The 22,965-nt window shown below is 53.2% G+C and overlaps 1 protein-coding gene across 5 annotated transcripts; it reads right to left on the bottom strand.

Annotated features, from left to right (window-relative positions):
- Window positions 1–2,336: 2,336 nt before the first annotated feature.
- PTPRN (protein tyrosine phosphatase receptor type N) lies at window positions 2,337–22,511 on the bottom strand. 5 transcript variants are annotated; one of them, XM_050752378.1, is made up of 23 exons: window positions 22,492–22,511; window positions 20,699–20,749; window positions 20,368–20,481; window positions 16,684–16,780; window positions 15,522–15,783; window positions 15,083–15,437; window positions 14,525–14,659; window positions 13,876–13,910; window positions 12,929–13,203; window positions 12,643–12,729; window positions 12,274–12,353; window positions 12,016–12,080; window positions 10,861–11,079; window positions 10,209–10,409; window positions 9,961–10,108; window positions 9,734–9,807; window positions 9,419–9,496; window positions 9,205–9,324; window positions 7,677–7,843; window positions 4,176–4,229; window positions 3,540–3,604; window positions 3,254–3,327; window positions 2,337–3,011 (listed from the first exon to the last, which is right to left on the bottom strand). In XM_050752378.1, exons 3-23 carry the CDS (start codon window positions 20,375–20,377, stop codon window positions 2,940–2,942), a joined length of 2,673 nt encoding a protein of 890 aa, XP_050608335.1. In that variant the 5' UTR covers window positions 20,378–20,481; window positions 20,699–20,749; window positions 22,492–22,511; the 3' UTR covers window positions 2,337–2,939. The 5 variants fall into 5 exon arrangements, with proteins under 5 accessions (XP_050608335.1, XP_050608332.1, XP_050608333.1 ...); XM_050752375.1 differs by having other exon boundaries at window positions 22,138–22,492; XM_050752376.1 differs by having other exon boundaries at window positions 14,525–14,656; window positions 22,138–22,492.
- Window positions 22,512–22,965: the final 454 nt, after the last annotated feature.

The raw sequence follows: 22,965 nt of genomic DNA, 5'->3' as shown, positions 1-22,965 counted from the left end.
ATTTGAGACCAGCCTGGCCAACATGGCAAAACCCCGTCTCTACTTAAAAAAATAAAAAAAAAAAAAAAAAAAAAAAAAAAAAGCCACATGTGGTGGTGCCTGCCTATATGCCTATAATCCCAGCTACTCGGCTGCTGAGGCAGGAGAATCGCTTGAACCTGGGAGGGAAAGGCTGCAGTGAGCCAAGATCAAGCCATTGCACTCCAGCCTGGGCAACAGAGTGAGACTGTCTCAAAAAAAAAAGAAAGGAAAAAAAGACTAAAAGCACAGAAAGCTGAGAACACACAGTGAAACCTTTAAACTGTACCCCCGCGAGGCCCACAGACTAAGCCCCTGGGCAGGTTTCATTGGCTCAGCCCAAGGTGTGAGCCAGTGGCATGTGGAGTGGCACGAGTCCAGCCCGCCCAGGGCCCACAGAAGAAAAAGCCAGGTACCCCTTCCCTTTCATCTCCAGCCACCGTGCTGGGACAAGCACCTTTCCGTTGTCAGGGAGGGCCGGGTGGCTCCCCAGGCCTCTCTTCCATTCTAGGACGGGCTCTTGCCTCAGCATCAATCACCAAAGGGCCTCTACTATATTTTTCTCAAAGCTAAGAAGCAGCCTACCCTGAAAGAGGAATTTCAGACTTCCATCCTGAGTCGGGTGGAAGTTTGCAAATGGCTGTTTCATCTACATCTGTCTAGCCCTTGAGATGGCTATCACTGGTGCTGAACCTCAGCAGAGTGTGGGTGAGACAGCGGGACGGCCTGTGGTCAGCTGGCGGGTCCCTTCACTCCGGCTCCAGGGCAGATGGTGTTTGCCCTGTTTTTTATTTAAGGAGACTGAGTCTCAGCATAGGTAAGTGGCCCTAACTCCCAAGTAACGCCAGGCCTAAGGCTCTTTTTGCCTTATTTCATGTCCACCACTTCTGTCCAAGGATACCTCATGACATGTAGGTGAGTATACCTTCTGGGGCCATACAGGGTGGAGGGTTCTGGGAGCTGCGGTGAGACAGTGTGTCCTTTATCCCCAGGGGAACGCCTGTCCTAGCATCTCACAGGCCCAGCCTGAACTCACTGTCAGAGTTTTGCTATAGTTTTGCCTAAGGTGTGGCAGGCACTTTGCTAATATCACCTTGTTCAGGCCTTACCTCAATCTGGCAGCAGAAAGGCACAAAGCAGCTGCCAAGAACTGAGTGGAGGCGGGGCGCGGTGGCTCCCGCCTGTAATCCCAGCACTTTGGGAGGCCATGGCGGGCAAATTTTCTGAAGCTCAGGAGTTCCAGACCAGCCTGGGCAACATGGTGAAACCCCGTCTCTCCTAAAAATACAAAAAATTAGCCGGGCATGGTGGTGCATGCCTGTAATCCCAGCTACTCGGGCAGCTGAGGCAGGGAAATCGCTGGCGCCCAGGAGGCAGAGGCTGCAGTGAGCCGAGATCGCACCACTGCACTCCAGCCTGGGTGACAGAGCAAGACTCTGTCTCCAAAAAAACCCCCAAAACAAAGAACTGAGAGGAGAGGTAGTAGAGAGGAGGTTAGTCAGCCAGGTGCAAACTCTTAACTCCACCTTACTATCTATCTATCTATCTATCTATCTATCTATCTATCTATCTATCTATATTTATTCTTTTTTTTTTTTTTTTTTTTTTGAGTCAGAGTCTTGCTCTGTCACCCAGGCTGGAGTGCAGCGGCACGCTCTCAGCTCACTGCAAACTCCACCTCCCGGGTTCAAGCGATTCTCCTGCCTCAGCCTCCCAAGTAGCTGGGATTACAGGTGCCCACCACCACACATGGCCTTTTTTTTTTTTTTGTATTTTTAATAGAGACAGCGTTTTGCCATGTTGGCCAGGCTGGTCTCGAACTCCTGATCTTAGGTGATATGCCTGCCTCGGCCACTCAAAGTGCTGGGATTACAGGCGCGAGCCACCATGCCCAGCTAATTTTGTATTTTTAGTAGAGATGGGGTTTCTCCATGTTGGCCAGGCTGGTCTCCAACTCCTGACATCAGGTGATCTGCCTGCCTCAGCCTCCCAAAGTGGTGGGATTACAGGTGTGTGACATTGCGCCCAGCCACCTTACAATCTTACAAGTTGTGTTATGTGTTACCACAAGCAAATTCTGTGCCTCAGTCTTTCCATCTGTAAAATGAGACTCATCATGTAAAGCACCTTGGAGACTGCTGGCCACGTAGGAAGCCTCTTTCTAACCTAGCGTTCCCGCCTAGGAGGGCCTTACTGGCAGCTGGTGTTCTCCCGCTGTGCTCTCTGCACCTTCTGAGAGATCAGCAGGGACCGGCTCCGGGGTTAGGCTGGGTTTGGAGTCCAGATGCCCAGCGGACAGAAATGTGTAGGAGTCTGGGTTGCAGCTGCACAGACAACACACTAACTTTATTCACACTGGTACAAAAGTAGATTTTTCTAGAAATGTTCTCTTGCGCCAGAAGGAGAGAGGTTGAGCAGCACATGGTGGGAGGGTGGTGGGAGGAGGCTGGGCATGAGGCCAGGGAGGGCGGAGCGCCCAAGTGTGAGTCAAGGAGGCAGGCCTGGGGCTGAGAAGCAAGGGGAGCCAGGTGTGGCGACCCTCCACCCTGTTCTTCCACATTGGAGCATAGAGGGGCACACATAGATGTTGGGGGAGCTCCCGGAAACACAGGAGAGCCACAGGAGAGCCAGGCCAGGGAATGTAGGCAGGAGAAGGCTCTGGGTAGAATTGCTGCCCACGTCCTTTCTTCTCCTGGCTGCAGCACCCCCGTGGGATGCCCCAGGCTCTGGGATGCCCCGGGCTCTGGCATGCGTGAGGCTGGGCAGGCGTGCCCCTTCTGGCTTCCCCTTCCTGACTCTTCTAGAAGGGCTGAGCATGCCCAAGAGGTGGCCGGTGGGGCAGTGAGGAGTGGGTACACAGAGATGCGCACACAGGCAAAGAGGGACAGAGGCTGGGCTGCCTGCCAAGGGGCCCCAGGGTCTCACTGGGGCAGGGCCTTGAGGATGGCATTCACCTCCTCCGCCACGGCTGTCAGGGCAAATTCAAACTGGTCCTGGGGAAGGGCAGTGGCAGGATGGTCACGGAGAGGCCTGACCTCTGCTCTGCCCTCAAAGTGGGGAGTTTTTGGTGGGGGTGTGGGGCCCTGGGCAGGTCCCCTGGGAGGAGGGGAGTCCTCCTGGAGGAGGGACAGAGGCAGGTGGGAGAGGTTGGCAGCTGCCGCTTTCCCTGGGGTGGCCAGGAAGTGGGTGCTAGGGAAGGGTGGCAGCTGGGGTTGGGGCAGGAAGGCAAGGTCACCTTAGAGCGGACAAGGCCAGGCCGCTGGTCACGGACATGCTCCAGGGTGGCAGCGATGTCAATCTCCTTCACTCCTGGAGATGGGGGTGGGGATGGGACTGCTCAGGGGGTGTCCAGAGGAGGACAGGACCCAGAAAACCTGGGGCCTCCTGGAGGCGAAGAGCTTTGGAGGGCTGGGCAGAGCCTAGAGGTTGACAACCTGCTCCTTCTGAGCTCCCAACCCTGTGTGCTGGGGAGCCTCTAAAAAGGGCCTGGGGGCTGTGGGCGCCATGGGGAAGCTCCCTACCTTTTGCCATGCGGTTCAGGACCATGTCGATGAGGATGTAGGTGCCGGTCCTCCCTGCACCATCACTGAAACAGGAGTTAGTGACAGGTTTAGCTTGCAATGCAGCAGAAAGGAGGAGGGATGGAGGAGGCCTGAAGGCCTGGGGGAGGGGAGGACACTGGGTGACCCCTTTGGGTTGGCTTGGAGAAGGAGTGAGTGAGCTGAGGATGAAGGAAAGCTCATAGCACCTGCACGCTGGGACTTGGGCCTTGAGAGGGGAGTCTGTGACTTGTGGGTGTCACTTGGGCAATAGGACAACCAAAGAGGAGAGCCATGGCTCAGCCCTGAAGCGTAGGCAACAGGAGGGAACTGGATGGGCCTCTCTAGCCTTCAGCAAACTTTTTGTGTATGGGAGCCAATGGTCAGTATTTTTCAACTTTGTGGGCCACATACAGTTTGTGTCACATACTTTTCTTCTTTTTTCTTCACCCATTTAAAAATGTGAATGCCATTCTTAGGTCTTGGCCACTAAAAACAGGTGGTGTGCTGGATTTGGCCCATGCCTGGTTTGCTAGCACCAAGGGGACAGGCAGGCAATGTGCACAGGAGACGCACACAGGGAGTTGGACCAGAGAGAGGGACCTCCTCTCCACCCACCTGCAGTGCACGATGATGGGGCAGGAGCGACCCCGGTAGCACTTGTTCACCTTCCTGCAACAAGAAATGGGTGTGAGGGCCAGTGGGCACCAGCAGAGAGGGAAAGGGAAGCCGAAACACATGCCATGGGCCTCTCTTTCTTCCTTTTCTCCCCACCTGCCGGGGGCAGAGGGGGAAGATGGTCGGAGAAAGGAGCCAGGGCTGGAGGCAAAGAACCAGAGCTGGTGTGGGTGGCACTGGGCTCGCCTTACAAGCTAGGTGCCCAAGCTATGTGCCTGGAACAACTGATTTAACCTCTTTGAGCCTCAGTTTTCTTACCTGTAAAATGGAGGATAGGAAGAATAACCTCCTTAGGGTTCTTACAATGATCACATGAGATAACCCATGTAAAGAGCTAAGTGCCAGGTCTGGCACACAATAGGTGCTCAATACATAGTAGCAACTATTAATGATAATACATCATCATATTAAGAGCCGCCTCTGCCCAAGTCCAAGGGAATAGGCTTTCTGGTGACTTCAAGGGTGTCCGTCTTGCTACATCGTTGCTCTGCCCCTCTGCCATCCTCTATGACCACCCAGGCTGTTCTCCTCCGGACTCAGGCTCCAGTGGTCCTTAACAGTTGTGACATCAGGCTGCCCTGGGCATAGCATTCCCCGGGCCAAGGGAAGACAACCCCAACCCCTCAACTCGGGACATTGTGCTACTGTCTATCTCCCTGGAGCAGTCTCACTTCAGCACAGGCATTCTGTGGCCACATTACATTCAGGCTTGGGGTCCACTTGGACCTCAGACCTTTCTCTGCTGCTCCTGACCACGTCTCAGTGAGGAGTAGGGGGCTTCTCCATCTCTCAGTGAACCCATCTAACCTGCCCTTGTCCTTTATGACCTTTCTGCTTTGGGAGTCACCTGCATACTCCTGATATCCCTGCAAGCCAGAACTAGGGAAGATCTTCTTAGGGGTTCTCAGATTGAAGTTTGGAACTTCGCAGTCCTTCAGCTATGGGACCAGGTGACTTAGAATGGCTTTATAGGAGTCCACATGGTTTTCTAGCTCGTTGGCTGTTATGTCAGAGGGCTGGGGTAGAAAAGTAGTCACAATAGTTGTTTTTGTTCATTTAATAATGATAATAGGCAGCATCTAGAGTTAATTGAGCCCTTGCTATGTATCAGGCACTTATGCTAGATTTTACATACTTCATCAAATCTTGCAACAACCCTCTAAAGCAGGGGTCCCCAATCCCTGGTCCATGGACCGGTGTCAGTCTGTGGCCTGCTGGGAACCGAGCCGCATAGCAGGAGGCGAGTGGTGGGCAAGTGAGTATTACCGCCTGAGCTCCGCCTCCTATTAGATCAGCCATTGCAGTAGATTGTCATAGGAGTACGAACCCCATGGTGAACGGCACATGTGAGGGATCTAGGTTGCCAGCTCCTTATGAAAATCTAATGCCTGATGATCCGAGGGGGAACAGTTTCATCCCCAAACCACCCCCCTCTCCCAGCCATGGAAAAATTGTCTTCCACAAAACTGGTCCCTGGTGCCAAAAAGGTGGGGGACCTCTGCTCTAAAGCATGTGTCATCATCCTCATCTCACAGGTAGGGGCACGGAGGAAGGCCAAGGAGCTTGCTCAGGGTCACTTTCTTAGGGTCTCTTTTATTAATTTGTTTTCCTTCTCAGGGGGCTTGACTGAACTGCATTTATTTTTTCTGTTTTTTTTTTTTTTTTTTTTTTTTTTTTTTTTTGAGAGGGAGTCTGGCTCTGTTGCCCAAGTGGGAGTGTGGTGGCACGGTCTCGGTTCACTGCAACCTCTGCCTGCCAGGTTTAAGAGATTCTCCTGCCTCAGCCTCCTGAGTAGCTGGGAATACAGGTGCTTGCCACCATGCCTGGCTAATTTTTGTATTTTTAGCAGAATGGGGTTTCACCATGTTGGCCAGTCTGGTCTTGAACTCCTGACCTCAAGTCCACCCACCTCGGCCTCCCAAAGTGCTGGGATTACAGGCGTGAACCACCGCGCCTGGCCCCGAACTACATTTATTAAGCAACAATTTATTTGTTCTGGATGTCTAATGCCAACTGAGTTTACATAATTCCAGCCTAAAGCAATCTTTTAGCTTATCCGTGCAGCTTTAAAACAGATCCATGCACTAGTTCTATCACGATTTTTTAAATGTGGAAAAAAGGAAATAGCTCTGATACCCTGGCACTGCTTTCAAGATGCCTGTGTCTCAGGCCTCAGGGACCCCAGTTAGAAACTGCTGTCCAGAGGCTCAGAAACTATACCCACGTCCCCACCCCCAGCTCTGCTCCTCTGTCCAGTACCTAGAGACATTAGACCAGCTTGGCAAGGGACAGAGAACCAGGAGAAGGGTGCAGTGCGGGTGGGCCCCTGCCCTTGGTGGCAGGCTTCCCAAGTACCTGTCTGGGGCTGGGAAAGGCAGGGGACGCTGGAGGGCTGACCTGTCTTGGTGTCAGTGTTGGAAAAGGGTAAGCCCCTCAGGTAGCCCCTGTCTAGTCCCCACCTGCTCCACTGAGCGCCCCAGAATCCAGAGATCCTCCCACACTCCTTTTGACAATCTTTGCCTCTTCCCTGTCCCCCTTGCTCCCAGCTCGGGGTGGTCCCCGGGCCACATGTCCTGTCTGTCCATGCAGCAGCCACACCTGCCAATGATCACTTTTGTGACTATGCAACTGGAGTGAGAATACTAGCTGCAGATCACAAAAATGACACTGGCAGCTGTGAGGGAGAGAGAGAAAGAGGGAAGAAGGGAGAGGGAAGGACAGAGAGAGGAAAGACACGCAGGGGGAGGGAGAGGGAGAGACGGACAGAGTGGCAGAGAGAAACTGGCAGACAGGGGAGGGAGGTGGAGAAAAACAGGGGAGGGGGCAGAGAGGGAGAAATGGAGAGAGAAGGAAAGGGTGAGGCAGAGACAGAGTGAGACAGAGATGGGGAGAGAGAAGAGGAAGAAAGAGGAAAGTAAAAAGAATGAAAGCCACATAAATAAAAAAAAGAGAGGCGGAGAGACGGAGAGGGATGAACGAGGGATGAAGAGGAGGGATGGTGGGAGACGGGCAGGCAGGAGTGAGAGACGGAGGGGGCAGCGAGGCAGCGCAGTGCAGGGCCTGGAGACAGCGGGGCAGGAGGGACCAGGAAGGAGACAGGAAGCAGGGACCCCGGAGAGGGAGGGGAACCAGAAAGCGAAAGGCCCTCTGGAGGAAGCAGGTGGAGGAGAAGGAGCCAGTCCCGGGAGCGTGAGAGAGAGGGAGCGGAGCAGCAGCGGCCGGCGCGGAGCTGGCCCACGCGGGTGGTGGAGCCGCGGGGACGGGCACAGCCGGAGCCTCAGGCCTGGTTTTAGGGGTGGGAGCGTGGGGTCTGGAGGGGGCGGCCAAAAGTCAGAGGCCGAGGCTCCAGGCCCGACCCGGGGCTCCAGGCCGAGCTGGCGGGCGGACCTCGGCTCCGCCCCCGCCCAGGCGGCCCCTCCAGGCGGGGGCGCCCGCGCTCACCTGCGGAAGTCCAGCAGGGGCCGCGTGGAGGCCGGTGTGCCCTCTGCCGGCCAGCTGAGGAAGTGGAACTGCGTGAGCGTGCGCGTCTCCAGGGTCTGCACGTTCTTCAGGTAGAAGCTCCGCACCAGAAAGTCCTCGCACCAGATGTGCTCCGACACCAGGTTCACCTGCCCGGCAGGGGCCCAGACCTGAGCGCCGCGGGCTGCCCCAGTCCCAGCGTTTGCGCGCGCGCTCCTCGAGACCTTCTCGGTCTCTCCAACCACCCCCCGGCCTCCCAGGACGGTTCAAATGATAAGTTCCAGCGGTCCCAGGAACCCTGGCTACCTGTCACTTATCTACTGCTCAGGACCATTGGTAGCTTTTCCACCCAGACACAACTATTGTTGTGAGCCTCTCGAGGTCGGAGTTTCTCCTCCCTCTCCCTCGCAGGGTCTACCGGAGTGTCGGTGCTACACGTGCCATAAACTTGTATGAAATTCTGTAATACTCTTATTGGATTTTTTTCATTAACTACCAGCAGGACCAATGAAAGGCTTTTTAAAAAACCGTCAGGCCGGGCGCGGTGGCTCAAGCCTGTAATCCCAGCACTTTGGGAGGCCGAGACGGGCGGATCACGAGGTCAGGAGATCGAGACCATCCTGGCTGACACGGTGAAACCCCGTCTCTACTAAAAAATACAAAAAAAAAACTTAGCCGGGCGAGGTGGCGGGCGCCTGTAGTCCCAGCTACTCGGGAGGCTGAGGCAGGAGAATGGCGTAAACCCGGGAGGCGGAGCTTGCAGTGAGCTGAGATCCGGCCACTGCACTCTAGCCTGGGCGACACAGCGAGACTCCGTCTCAAAAAAAAAAAAAAAAAAAAAACCGTCATGTGCTTATTTGGTGGGGAAAAAATTACTATTCAGGCTCATCTGGTGATGAGAAGCTTCTGTTATGTTCTTAAGGTCTTTTGTCTTAGTGGGGGCTCACATTCTCCCATTTGTCTGAAATCTTTCTCTTTCCCCTGCTTGGCCTCTGCCCAGTTCCCCCTCTTTCTCCACCCCTCCACCTAGTCTCTCTTCGAATGAAAAAGTTTGTTTCTCTTTTACATTAGTAACATATACAACGGGTATTTCTTTCTTTGCTTTGGCCACCAGGAAACTCAGAGCTAAATTAGGCTCAATTAACGTACGTCTTAATCTCAGTATTTGGGTAAACTTATCTTCCCTGTCTAATATACACTTAGCTATTAGCTTCTTACCTTGGTTTTGGTGGTTTTATAGTTTTATTTCTGTGCCTTTATCATAAGTCTCTATGAATGTTTTTTGACTCTAGACAGGATACACACACACACACACAATGTACATATGTGAATATATGTATATGCATATATGTGTTTATATATATTCATATATGTATGAATCATGAGCAGGGCCAATAAAAGGCTTTTTAAAAAGACTGTTGAGTGCTCATTTGGTGAAGAAAAAGTTACGAAAAGGCCATCATCTACTCTCCCCACATCCATTGTCCCCTTGCTGTGGGGCCCTGCTGACCTCATATACATGATAGAGGGAGGCACCCTCATCTGGCCAGTAGCGGTCACACTGCTTGACACCATCCTCCACCAGCGGGGTCAGCATGACGATGACGGTGCAGCCGCTCTCCCACACCATCTAGGGACAGAGACCCAGGTGAGCTCCACTCTAACCTCCCTGGGACCTGGCTGGCCACAAGGACCCCAGAGAAGCCCTCCCTTTAAGAGCCCACCTGCCAGAAGTCTGCGATGGTATGGGACAGTGGGCCCTGCGTGGCTATGTAGGCTGGCATCCGAGGGTCATGCTCAATCTGGAGGCAGGGAAGATACACCATGAGCCAGTGTGGGAAATGCCACTATGGACAGGCGTGGTCAAAGCAAGTGGGTCAGGGTCTAAGAAGGCTGGCAATTCCCCCTTTCCTTGCTAGGATATCAGGCCCCACCACTCCAGGGGGTTGGTGGGGTGGGAGGTGACCATGGGGAAATGGAGTGCCTAGGGCCAGGATAATGATGGGGCAGAGGTGGGGGCTGGAGTCAGGGCCACTCACAATGGGGCTGGCGTTGATGTAATCGCTCCGAGAAGGGCTGCTCTCCACTTTCAGTTTTATGCGGGCATGGTCATCTGTACACCCCACCACAGATGGCCCTCTGGTCATTGGCGTCGCGGGACCTCTGCCACTCAGCCTCAGCCAGAAGCCCAACCCCTCACCCCAAACCCTCCAGACCTCACAGCAGAGAGAGGGCTGGGCCAGGTTGACCAGTAGGGTTCACTCACAGGGCAGGAAGTCAGGATGCCGGTTCTTTTTGATGTTGCCCTCCCCCTGCGCGGTGGCACAGGTGTTTGGCTCTGCTTGGTAGGCACAGAGGGCCTGCCACTCCTTGGCCAGGCGGTCCCGGTTCCTCAGGTGATCCTCCATGTATGCCTGTGGGGGCACCACGGTCTGGCTCTGGCCCACACAGCCAGCCTGGCCTCTCTCTCCATCCCATTCCTTCACCCACTCTGAGCTCAGGCCCTGTCCTGACCAGAATCATGTGTCCCGTGGAGATGTCCATGTTGGCTTGGGCAGGCTCCTCGCACCAGGACGGAGTGCTGCTGTGGGAGCTGGGGCTGGCCTGGGCTGCGTCGCTGAACTGGGAGGACACACTGCTCACCCGCGAAGGCTCCGGCGGACCCTCCGCCCGGTTGAACAAGGACTTTGCGGCCATGTGCTGGCGGCACAGGTCCTGTGGAGGAAGAATCAGGTGAGGTCCAAGAGTCCCCTGAAACTTTTCAGCAGGGCCCTGGGTTCGGCTCTGGGCTCCTAGGCTTGTCCTTGACTGATTTTCAGTGAAACTCAGCTCCTCTGGGGGAGGGTCTTCTGCCTGGCCCTGATCCTTTTCAGGGTTGTTCTGCTTGGGTGGTGCTTATGTTAACCTCAGACGTGACAGAGTGGAATCCCAGAACCCCAGAAGCACAGCACCAAGAAGAACCTCAGGCACCGTATGCTCCCAATTCCCATGTGTTCATAAAGGCCCATGCCATACTCCCTCCCACCGGGGCTTCTCCAGCCCCCACCGGACCTTCCCGGGGATGAGGGCTCACTCCCCACTCAGTTCCTACCCTTACTCCACGCAAGACCCAGACTCCCAACCCCCTTGCATTTCTTCTGCTCAACCAGCTTCTGGGGCTGCACACCTGGTACTCAAAGGTAGTGTCACCATGGGCCCCCTCAGGCCCCAGGGCTGCCAGGCGCTCCTTGTCCCGCTGCCGCGCATGCTGCCGCACACACAGAGCCACAGCCAAAGCCACCAGCAGCCCAGCCACACCTGCCAGGGCCACCAGAGTGAACAGCACTGAGCGCATGGGAGAGGTGCTGTGCGCGATTCGGGGAAGGACTGCAGCTGCCTCCTCCCTCTGTGGGAACAAGGCTAGAATCAAGGGAGGCAGTGGCACGGGGAGATTTCAGAGCTGCTCCTCACCCTGCTCCCCTGTCACAGCCCCTGTTAGGACATCTCCTGGGGCAAAGCTGGGAGAGCAGGGGTATGGTGGTACAGCCAGATGGGCTCTCAATCCCCATCGGATCAACTCAACTACAGTGCAGTGCCAGAGGCCCCCACCAGGAGTGTTTGCATTTAAAAACGGACGGAGAACCCTAGGAATTGAATTGTAGAATGTGAGGCATCCATGTTGGACGCAGAGGACAAAGATATTTTGAGTATAGGCCAGGTGTGGTGGCTCCCGCCTGTAATCTCAGCATTTTTTGGGGGGGTCAAGGTGGGCAGATCACCTGAGGTCGGGAGTTCGAGACTAGCCTGGCCAACATGGTGAAACCCCATCTCTACTAAAAATACAAGAAAAAATTTAGCCGGGCTTAGTGGCGGGTGCCTGTAATCCCAGCTACTTGGAAGGCTGAGGCAGGAGAATCTCTTGAACCTAGGAGGCGGAGGTTGCAGTGAGCCGAGATACAGCCATTGCACTCCAACCTGGACGACAAGAGTGAAACTCTGTCTCAGACAAACAAACAAAACATATTTTGAATATAATGTCATTTCTGTGCAAGGTGTTCCCTTGGAATTTGGAGACTTTGCTCCAGCAGGCTAAGGGCGGCTCAACTAGTTCTCAGGTCTTTTTACTGCACACGGCTGGTTCTGCAGGGAAGGGACACCTGCGCCATCTGCTGGTAAGAAAGAGAACGGCAGGGGGAGGGGCTGCTTGAGCGAAGGCCGCGCCCACCCAGCCGGGCCTACGGACACCTGAGGTTTCAGCTCCAGTTCCCCCCTCTGGCTTGCCTCCAGCTCTTGTGGACAATATCAGCCCTCGGGGGCCTTTGATTCTCCAGTTAGCGCATACCTGTCCCACTCCTGTCTGCAAGATTTGGAGCCCTGTCTGTGCTTCCAGTTCAGACTTCACCAGCCCTGCAGGGAGGACAAAGGTCAGGCTCGCTCCAGTCCCATGTGGTCTCCATCCTCTGTCTTGCTCTGCCAAGCGGCAGGCAGGGCCCATGTGGGGTGGGAACATTTCAAGGGGGCATCAGTCACAGGCCTGGATATATCCACTTAGGAATGGGGCTGGGGCCAAGCCTGGGATTGAGGTCGCAGAGATATTTACCTGCTTGTTGGGTCACATCAGCCAAAGACAGGTTCTGCTCATTGTGCCGGATGCGGAAGGTGAGGGCTGGTCCCACCACACTGCCAGATAGGAGCTATGTTACTGCCTTCTCCACCCCAGACCGAAGCCCTCTCCCCATTAGAGCATGGGGCTGGAGCAGATCCGGCATGCCGTACAGGGGCGTCTGAGGCAAGGAAGATGCTGGATGGGGCCAGCAACAGGCTGGGTGTAGCTGGACCTTCAACACAACTGGGAGCATCCCTGAGCTCAGAGCTTGTCTGCCCTTCTTCCCCAAGCCCCTCCAGCCACCTCCTTGCTCAAGCTGCTTTCTAGATCTCGGCCACTGCCCCAGCAAGGTGCCAACCCCACCTGATGTTGATGAAGCTGCCTGAGGACATGTGCACATGCTCAGCCAGGATCTCCAGCAGCTTCACTCCTGCAGCCAGGCTCAGGGGCCTGGAGATGGGAGAAGGCAGAAGAAGGAAAGTGGGGCAACCCTCTCAGTCATTTTCTTAAAGCAGGCCACTCCAGGGGTGCAGAGCAGCCCGCCAGTTCCCCGTCCCTGCACATCTGCACGTTTTGCTCTCTGCTTCTGGCCAGGCAGGCCAGCCCAACTCCCAGCAGACGGGAAGGCTTCCCAGGACGCAGCCCTTACTTCTGGTCAGTGACGATGTAGCCATATTCCTCCGCTGCTGGTCGGGCTGAGGGCTGTCCTGCCACTGTGGGCTGGCTTTGGCCCAGTGGGCTTTTCTTCTCTAGCAGGACAGATGTGGCAGCGGGTCTGGCAGCTTCCGGAGGCTCAGAGGAGACAGGGCTTGGTACCTGCTGAACTTCACTGGAGGTGGGGCTGGCAGTGGGGTGTCCAGGCATGGGGGGTGTACGGGCTGGAGGCTCTGCTGTGTCTCTGCCCTCCACTGGCCCCTCCATTGTCTGTTTAGAAGAGGGTGGAGGTGTGGCCTCTGGACAGTGCTAGGGGAAGGGGTACCCTGGACTCGGAGCTCTCCACAGTGGAGCTCAGGACCTGCTTTTCGCTTTCTACCCCCAGGGACCACTGCGGTGCTGGGTACAGAGAGGACACCAGAGCATCTGAGACGAGTAAGTGGATGCATGAATGGATAAAGGATTGAATGATTGAAAATGGTCTGTGCTAATCCACAGAGTGGGCCTGGAGACAGAAAACCCCTGCAGCAAGAGAAGCTCGGGTGAGGGCAAAAGACCAACAGTCAGGCAGTGGTTTCTAGACTTTTGTTTAGCCACAAAGTCTTAGAAATCCAACACATGAAACAGAAAGAAGCAGAGCTCCTCCAGCTACAGAAGCTCAGGAAGGGCTCCCTGCTCGAAACTTCCCTCCTCCCCTAGTATGATCTGAAACGATGGCAGTGAAAAGAGGAATGAATTAAGAATTTGGTTTTCTAGCCCCAGTTCTGCCATCAACTTGTTGGGAGACCTTAGGCAATAACTTGTGGTCTCTGGGCCTTGGTTTCCCCCCAAAATGAGGGGTGGGAGGATACAGATTCTGGGTCCTGAATTTGAGATTTAGGTTTGGTGAGGGGGCGTGCTGCCATGGAGTGATTATCAGTCAAGGAGGTGCTGGGGACTTACTTTCTTGATATCAGCTCCAACATTTACAGCCCCTCCTGCAAGACAGGAAAAACAAGAGTCTGGAAAAATGGCCGTGGCCAAGGTCTACACAACACAAGTGGGAGAAAGGGCCAGAGACCCTGAACTTGGCACATTTGCTGTGGTCTTCATCTCAGTCAGTGACCATGACCCTGTTACTGTCTCATCCTAAGCCTGGCCTCATTCCTCTTTGCTTCCTCCTCCCAATTTATTGTTTTATTAACTCCTCCCTCTGCCTCTGCCATTGGCCATCTCTCTCAAAGCTACTCTTTGTTCAATTATTTCTCTACACATCAATTACTGGCTTCTCCTTAGCACTGGCTATGCCCGTTTTTAAGCCTTCGTTGTCACCAACTCATCCTTCCCGATGCCTCCTTTTTCCTGCTCACACTCTCTGTTGGCTGCTTTTTCCATTACTTCCACCCTCTAGTCTTTCCTGATCTAACTCCTAAGCTCACCACCCTACCCCCTTGCTCCCTGCCTTGCTGGCAATGACCCTGTGTCTCAAAGGAACTCTCTCACCTAAAGCCTGACTTTTCCCCTCCAGGCTACTCCAAGTGGTCTTGAGGCAGGGCAAGCGGCCTCCATGGAGCTGGGAGATGGTGGTCCCTCCCTCTGCCTGGACACTTACCCAGATTTCTTCCTGCACCCTTGGGCAATAGCTGCAGCAGGGTCAGGAGTGTGGAGAGCTGCTCAGGGGTCAGCTGACGCAGCTCTACCCCATAGCCCGCCAGCACAGCAGCCAGCCTCTGCAGAGCCGCATCTGCTGGAAGTCAGACACAGAGCTCAGGGCTGATTGCGCGATGAACTTGTGGGATGCTGATGAGTGAGTGAGGATGGGAGGGGACTAGCATATTAAGAGACTCTTCCCAAACACCAGGACACCAAGGGGTACCCTCCCTTTCCCAGCCCTTGTCCACACTTTGCGGGAAAGGTCTTTCTGGGACCCAGATCAAACTTCAGGACATTTTGACTCTCCACTGCAAAGAGTCACGTCAATTCCACTCTCCACAGTGTCCCCACCACTTTCCTAGTGCCTGGCATAGAACAGCTTGTCAGTAGACGTTCCTTAAGTGTATGAATGAATTTAAGGACAAGTTAACAAATGCATGGATTGTCAAGGAAGGGCCCAACCATGGTTCCCCCAAAGCAGCCCTCACAGGGAGGTGGATGCTGAGGACCTTGTTACCTGGTTGCACTGCGGGGGAAGCAGGCTTCTCTCCATGACCCCCTAGTCCTTCCTCCTCATAGCCTTCTGGGGAGTCCTCTGCCTGGCTGCTGCCCCCTTGTTCTGGCAGCCTTGGCACCCTGGCCCTGCTGGGTGCTGGTAACTCCTGGGCCAGATAGAGGAGCCCAGAGTCCTGAAAAAGCTGGGAAGGTGAAGGCCCTGGAAGGTCCCCATAGGAGTGGCCAGGGTGGTCCCCAAATATGCCCTTGGAGGCAGTTCTGCTGAAGAGGGCAGGGGCTTCAGCCTTGGGCAGGGGCCCGACACTGACCATCCCTGGGGAGCCCTCTGAGACACGGGAGCCATCACGGGAGCCAAACTGTGAAAAACCAGAAATCTGGGTAAGAGCAGAAGTCCGGGCTGAGAGACTGTGGTCAGGGTGGGACCAGAGTCAAGGGCTTACCTGGTGGAACAGGTAGGGCTGCAGCAAGGCAGGTTCGTAACTCAGGGCAGGGTGGGGAGGCTGTGGGGGCAGCAGCAGGTGTTCCAAGAGAGGGGGGAGCAGCTCAGCCTGCAGAGGGGACAGAGAGGAGCTGGCCCCAGCTCCACCTCTGCCCACTGGTGGTTGTGGAAGTCGATGCTGGGAAGCAGGGGCAGAGCCAGTGGGGATGTCCTGTAAAAGCAGCTCCCCAGCAGGACCAGGTCTCCTGGGTGCCAAGCCAGACCTGTAGAGGAAAGCAAAGTGTATGTGTTGGAGCCGGGGGAAGGGCATAGAGAGCCTGCAAGGCAGAACTAGTCGGGTCCAGGCAGGCTCAGCAGTTAAGAGCAGGCCTGACCTCTTTAGAAACTGGGTGACCTCAGGGGAAGAGAGATGGGCTGGGTGGGCATGGGGAGGGACCAGAGGGCCAAGCTGAGGGCAGAGGTATCTGCCTTCCTGGTGAGCATGGCTGGGTCTCTGAAACAGCTGCAAAGGCTGGGTAATCATGAGGCTGGGGATGGAGAAGGGGCAAACAGGAGCAGGGGAAGGCAGCCAGGAATTTCTCTAGATGAACTGTGGCTGCAGCTGTCCCCGTTGCCCCGTGTGCCATGTCCCCACACCTGGCTCTCCAAGTGTATGTCCAAATATTCGGGACTGCTCCTCCACCCCCCATCACTATGCCGTCTTCATCCTGGTATTCACCATCTGAGCTCCGTAAACCTCATTTACTTTCTCTGCTTTGCAGAGTCTGGATGATGTCTTTAGAGGCCCTAACCACAAAAAGATGATGACAGCTCCTGTCATATAGAAATTCACGTAATAATGAAATGGAATATTGAACAACTTCAGTCCAACAAAATTCTAATTTCTCCCATGATGACTACGTTGATGCTTCTTTTAAAGTATCCAATGTAAAAGTTTTTCAAAACATTTAAAAAATGCCCCTGTTTTTCTGGATCCCTAGAGATGAGCTCAGCTCCTGTTGACCATGTGAGCATGTCAGAGAGTGACCGTTCCTGCACCTCTTTACCTGTGTCCCAGCATGCTGGCCTTGGTGCCCACTTCCTTCCCCTCCCCCGCATCCATTAGGACAACCACAGACTCACCAGCCTCACCATTGCTAGAGCTGTCGAGAAAGGCTGCCTACCTGTCCCTTGGACGGGGCTCTGGGGGGCGAAGCCTGGGAATGCGCTCCATCTCCTGAGAGATCACATACTGGGTGAGGTCATCATGCCAGGACAATCCTGTCAGGAAAAAGTATAGCGTAAGTTGGTTCAGGAGTCTAGGGATCCAGTAATGGGGACCACTGGGGATCAGAACTGTACCCTCTGCCCTGCAGCTCAGGGGGTTTGTCAGAGTAGAGGGACAAACTCAGTGGGTGATCTGAGCTGTCCTCTTCCCACCCTCAGGTACAGCTATTGGAGCCAGACCGCCTGGGTTTGAATCCTGCCTTTGCTACTGATGTAACCTTGGGCAAGTTGCTGAACCTCTCCAAGCCTCAATTCCCTCATCTATAAAACGGGGATTTACACCTCCTAGGATTGTTATTATCATTAAAATAACACATATAAATATCAAACAGTTAGAATAGTGCCTGTCATGTAGTGAACTTTTAACAAATGCTATTACCATAATTATTATTACTATTGTTGTTATTCTTTGTGTTGACCCTGAACCTCAACTTTCTCTGTAAAGTGGAAATGATACATATTTCAGGAAGCTGTTGTGAGATCAAGGGTGATCAGGGAAATCAAAGTGCTTAGAAAACTCTAAAGCACAATCCACATTTTTTAAACACGTATAATCATCTTCAGTGTTGTCATTATCATCACCATCATCGTTATCATCATCATCTTATTCATAGACAGCTCTCCTGTTTGACTCTTTCCCCAAAAATCTCTGCTGTCAGGAGTTATTCTGAAGGAATAATTTTCCACTTTTCACTCTCATTTTTTCTTCTCTGGTTCTGGATTTAAAATCTGTGCTGCTCTTAACTCGTATTCTGGTATCTACCAACATCCACACCTGCCTCCTTGCTTATTCACATTAGATGAGCTGTCTATGTTCCTATTTAAAGCCAGTTCCTCTGAGCTCTAGATTTCGTCCCCTTTCACCTACTCAGGAATATTCTCCTTGCCATTCTCTCCTCTTTCCTACATAATTTCCTTTGTTCTCTACTGAATTATTCACATTATTCCCATGCAAACAGTATGCAGTTTCTTCCATCTTAAGAAAAATACTGCTTGATCCCACGTTCTTCTCCAGGGATCACTCCATTTCTTTGCAGCAAGACTTCTAGAAAAAGTTGTCTGTACTGACTGTATCCAATTCCTCTCTTTCCATTCCCTCTTAATCCACTTTATTCAGGATTTTATTCCCAACTATTCTACCAAAGCTGCTCTCATCAGGATCGCCAGTGACGTCTGCATGTCCAAATCTGGTGGTCAATTCTCATATCTTATTTTACTTATCCCGTAATCATCATTTGACACTGTTGGTCACTCCTCCTCCTTGGTACACTTTCTCTTGGCTTCTGGAACAATGAACACTGTTGTTTTTAATTCTACTCCACTGGCTTCCCCTTCTCAGTCTCCCTGAGAGGAAGTTGATGGTTCCTCTTTTTCTCCTGGTCCTCATTTTTTTTTTTTTTCTTTTTTTTTTTGAGATGGAGAGTCTCACTCTGTCACCTAGGCTGGAGTGCAGTGGTGCAATCTCAGCTCACCACAACCTCTGCCTCCCAGGTTCAAGTGATTCTCCTGCCCCAGCCTCCTGAGTAGCTGGGATTACAGGCACTTGCCACCACGCCTGGCTAATTTTTGTATTTTTAGTAGAGACAGGGTTTCACCATGTTGGTCAGGCTGGTCTTGAACTCCTGACTTCGTGATCTGCCTGCCCCATCCTCCTAAAGTGTTGGGATTACAGGTGTGAGCCACCACACCTGGCCTGGTCTTTTTAATGTAAGAATTATCTAGGACTTGATCCTTGGTCTTCTTCATAGACACTCAATCTTTTGGTTATCTCATCCACCCCATGGGTTTAATTACCATTTATATGCCAAAGAATTCCAAATTTATATCTACAGTTGAGACTTCTGTCTCTCAGAATCCAGTCTCATGTACTCAACTTCCCACTTCACTTGAGTAGACATCTTAAACTCAACATATTCAAAGCTGAACACCCCCACAAAGTTGATCCATTTGCAAGTTTCCACATTATAATTAGTGACATCTCCACTTATTCACTTATTCAGTAAATAAAACCTTTGACTCCTGGCTGGGCATGGTGGCTCATGCCTGTAATCCCAGTACTTTGGGAGGCCCACGCGGATGGATCATTTCAGGTTAGGAGCTCAAGACCAGCCTGGACAACATGGTGAAGCCCTGTCTCTACTAAAAATACAAAAATTAGCCAGGCATCATGGTGCGCACCTGTAATGTCAGCTACTTGGGAGGCTGAGGCAGGAGAATCACTTGAACCTGGGAAGTGGAGGTTGCAGTGAGCCAAGATCGCATCACTGCACTCCAGCCTGGGTGACATAGCAAGACTCTATCTCAAACAACAACAACAACAACAACCCAAAAAACAAAAAAAACCCAAAAAAATCTTTGACTCCTCTCTTTATAACCATATCCAATATTTCACGAAATAATGCTGACTACCTTAAAAATAAATGTAGAATTCTGTCATCCTTCATTCCTTCCCTGCAATCACCCTGACCTAATCCATATTCATCTCTTATCTGAGTTATTGTAGTTTTTGTTTGTTTGTTTTAGTAAAGTGAAAGCAGTTTATTAGAGAAGTGAAGAAACAAAAGAATGGCACTCCATAGACAGAACAACTTATTGTGGCTGTTTTTAGTGGTCCCCCTCACCAACTCTTGACTCCATCTATTCTAGTCTCACTACAGCGGCAAAAGTGATGCTTGTAAAGTGTAAATCAGATCATGCGCCCCTATGCTCCAAATCTTGTAATGGTTTCCTTCTTTACTCAGAGTAAAGCCAATGTCCATACATTCCCCTATGAGGCCCTAAAGTGATCCACATTCCTTCTCCCATTACCTACCTGACTGGACCTTCTACTCTTCCTCTCCATCACTCCTCTACAGTCCCCTGGCCTGCATGGTGTTCTTCAGAATTGTGCTTTTGTCCTAGCTATTTGGTCTGCCTGAAATACTCTTCCACTAGATAACCTTCTGACAAACTCCCCTACCTCCTTAAAAAGTCTGTTCAGATTTCATAGTCTCAATAATGTCCACCTTGACCACCTGATTTCCTGATTTAATACTGTAGCTTTCTACCTCACCATTTTGATCCCTTTATCCTGCTGTAATATTCCATGCTATTTATCATCTTCTAAGACACTATGTATTTTCTAACTTTTATAGTGTGTTCCCTCCCCTTATCCCCCAAACATAAACTCCAGTTAGCAGAGATCTTTGTTTTATTCCCTGACACATCCCAAATACCTAAAACTATGCCTGCTACACAGTCAGTACTCAATAAATACTTGTTGAATGAAGAATGGGTGAGTGGAATATTATCCTGGCTGAGGATTCCAGAGTTCTTGGCTCTGCCAGGGAGAGGAACTGGTCCTAAGGAGATGGAAGCTGGCCTTTTCCAGTGACTTCTTCTAGAAGCCTCCTTTGGGCTTCTCCAGAGAGTCCAAATGTGAATAGCCCATCTCTAGGGTTCCACCTCTCACTCCAGCAAGATCTGGGAAGATGAGGCTCCAGCAGTGGGGGTGATAAGAATATTCCTTGTAGAACAATATTCTTCCCCACCCATAACTAACCAAGTTCCAATCTCTCTCCTCCAGTGCACCCAGACCTTACCTTGAGACATGAGTTGTCGGAGCACACCTTGTAAGCGTTGGAGAACTGGGGAGGTGACTTGCAAAAGGGGCCGGGCCTGCCCCACTCCCACCTGGCACTGCCCAAACAAGCCATCTGAGGGCACAAAAGTGGTGTCAGCAAAGTCCAGGTTGCAAATGAACAGTACTCTCTTCACCTCCTCCCCTACCTCTCCTCTTCCAGGCAAGTCTTCCTTCTTCTCAAGTCCAGTAGCCCTCTTCCTTTCTGGGCCTTCTCTCCCCTTCTAGTTTTTTATTACCCCTCTCCCCACCCCACCCCCATCTTGTGAGTTCTATGCTTGGGCCTCACTCACCCTGAATACAGACTTCCAGGTGAGAGCAGAGCCTGCGGTCAAATAGACAGCCTGTAGAGGAACAGGTGAGCAGAGGCTCAGACACCCACACACAGAGAATGGGCAGATAGGTGGACAGGCTGGGAAAGGGAGAAGCAGATGCAATTTATTCTTTCATTCTAAAGAAGGCCTTAAGCTGGGAGGAGAGTAGGAATCAGGCCTGAAATTCTTAAAAGGAATCATGGGATCTAGTTTTGGATTTTAAGAATTTGTGAGTCTGTATCCTTAAAAGCCTGTTTGCTTAACTGAGTGATGGGGAAGAAACCTTCCAGGTGCAGGGAGAGAGACTCATAGAATTACTGTAGGAGAGGTTTTGGCCAAATTCTGAAAGGGGAATTTCCTTCCCAAATATCCAAAAGCATCCTATAATGGCCTGGAACTCAGAAGAGGTGGAAACCCTAGCACACTTCCCCCAGTCGGGGGAAAGAGGGTATGGGTGGGGCTGGGGAGGGTGCCTCTTAGGCAGCTCTTCCCGCGCTGTCCCGAGCCGCTGGCGCTGTCCGCGGTGCTGAAGCTCTAAGTCTGGCGCCGCCAAGGGCTCGCCTGGAGGCGGTTACCAGAGAGGAAGGGGTCACAGAGCGAGGACTGTCCACTAGACCTGAGCCCTCTGTTCTATTCTGCCAACCCACAGCGTCACAGGAAGTACTCTGCCTCTCGGGCCTCCAAGCCCGGGTGGGGAAAGAGGGCGCCAGGCGGCGAGGCTGCGCCCCTTCCCCCACGCGCCGTCCTCCTACCCCCACCCCCCGCCCGTGAGTCAGCGCTGACTGTCTCTGTCCGCACAGATGTGAGTCAGCACCAGGCCTGGCTGTGGGGAGGGGGACAGGAGAGGACCCTCCCCTCTTCATCCTCTTCTGCCCCCTCCCCGTGCTGTCCCCCGTTACAGGAGATCAAATCGCTGCAATCAGCCTTTCTAGGCTTACGGAGAAACCCTGGTCTCTCTCTTGGCGCAGCTGGGACTCTATGCCTGCGGCCCAGGTTTCCACTGCCCAGAGATCACCGTTCCCTCATCCTCCCCGCCACGTCCCCGCCCCCTCCTCTTCCCATTCCTCAGCGCCTGTCACCGCCTCCCAGGTGCCTCGGAGCAACTGGCTTCTCCTGTGGTCTCGCAGCCGGTCTCTAAGTCCCTCTGCCCACATGCACCCCGCGTCCTTCTCCCCAACCTGCAATTTTCCCCTGAGCCCAATTCTCTTAGGTCCCGCCCCCGTATTCCCAGCCCCACCTCCAGGCCTACGCCCCTTTCCTCCCAGACGCCCTCTCACCTTCCTCATCTCGCATGCCTCCCCCAACCCATATTCTACCCGAGCTTCATGACATTTCACCCCCACCCCCATCGAGTTTCGCTCCAGGCCCCAAGCTGCTCCCCGCCCCCCACCACCCGCCAGCCCAAGTTTCCTCCTGACCGTGGGCACTAACGGCGCTGCAGCCCCCCGGGCGGCTGCTCAGCAGCAGGAGGCAGAGGAGCAGCCGGAGACCCCCGGATCCCCCGAGACTCCCAGGCCGCCGCGGGCGCCGCATCCTTCCGAGCTCCGGGCGCTCGCTACCGGGCCGGAGCCGCAGCGACGCTGGCGGGAGCCTGCCGGAGGGGCCGAGGCGGGGCCTGCCGCTCCCCACCTCCCTACGAGGCGGGGTCTACATGCCCCTCTCGCTGCAACGCGGCCAACAGCAGGCGGGTGCTGACGACACCTCCACCCCCGACTCGTAAGCTAATTTGCGTCACATATGGCGTAAGAGCCCTGTCGGAGCGGGGGACCTACCCAGCCCATCCCTCCTCCGTCAAATAGTAGGCGCTTCGCTAGAATTCCCACTTGGCCCCACCCCTTTTTGACCTGTGGCCCTCTTCTAGGACCACCTCTGTCTCCCCGCCCCAGGGTGGGCGAAGAGGGTCAAGTTGAGTGGGGGGCCAGGAAAGATAGGTGGGTCCAGAATGATAAACCCGAAGACGAGAAGCAGAAAAGCGGGTAGAATAAGTACTCTTACTCATTGTCATTGATGGTATTGGTCTCTTCCTTAAGAAGAAGTGGTTAGGCGTGCCTAGATTCCAGTTCTAGCAGGGCATCTACTAAGAGTATGACCTTGGGCACCTTGTTTAAATTGTCTGCGTCCAAGTTTCCTGATCTGCAAAGTGGAGGTACTGATAGTTAGTATCTGCCTCACACGAAGATTGTGAAGATTTCGTTAGTTACACTAATGTGGATCACTTAGAAAGATGACTGGACTGGTACATACTC

Source organism: Macaca thibetana, chromosome 12 (assembly GCF_024542745.1).
Source record: "Macaca thibetana thibetana isolate TM-01 chromosome 12, ASM2454274v1, whole genome shotgun sequence".
NCBI lineage: Eukaryota > Metazoa > Chordata > Mammalia > Primates > Cercopithecidae > Macaca > Macaca thibetana.
Note: the sequence above shows the minus strand (reverse complement) of the source record. Positions and strands in the feature narration are given on the sequence as shown.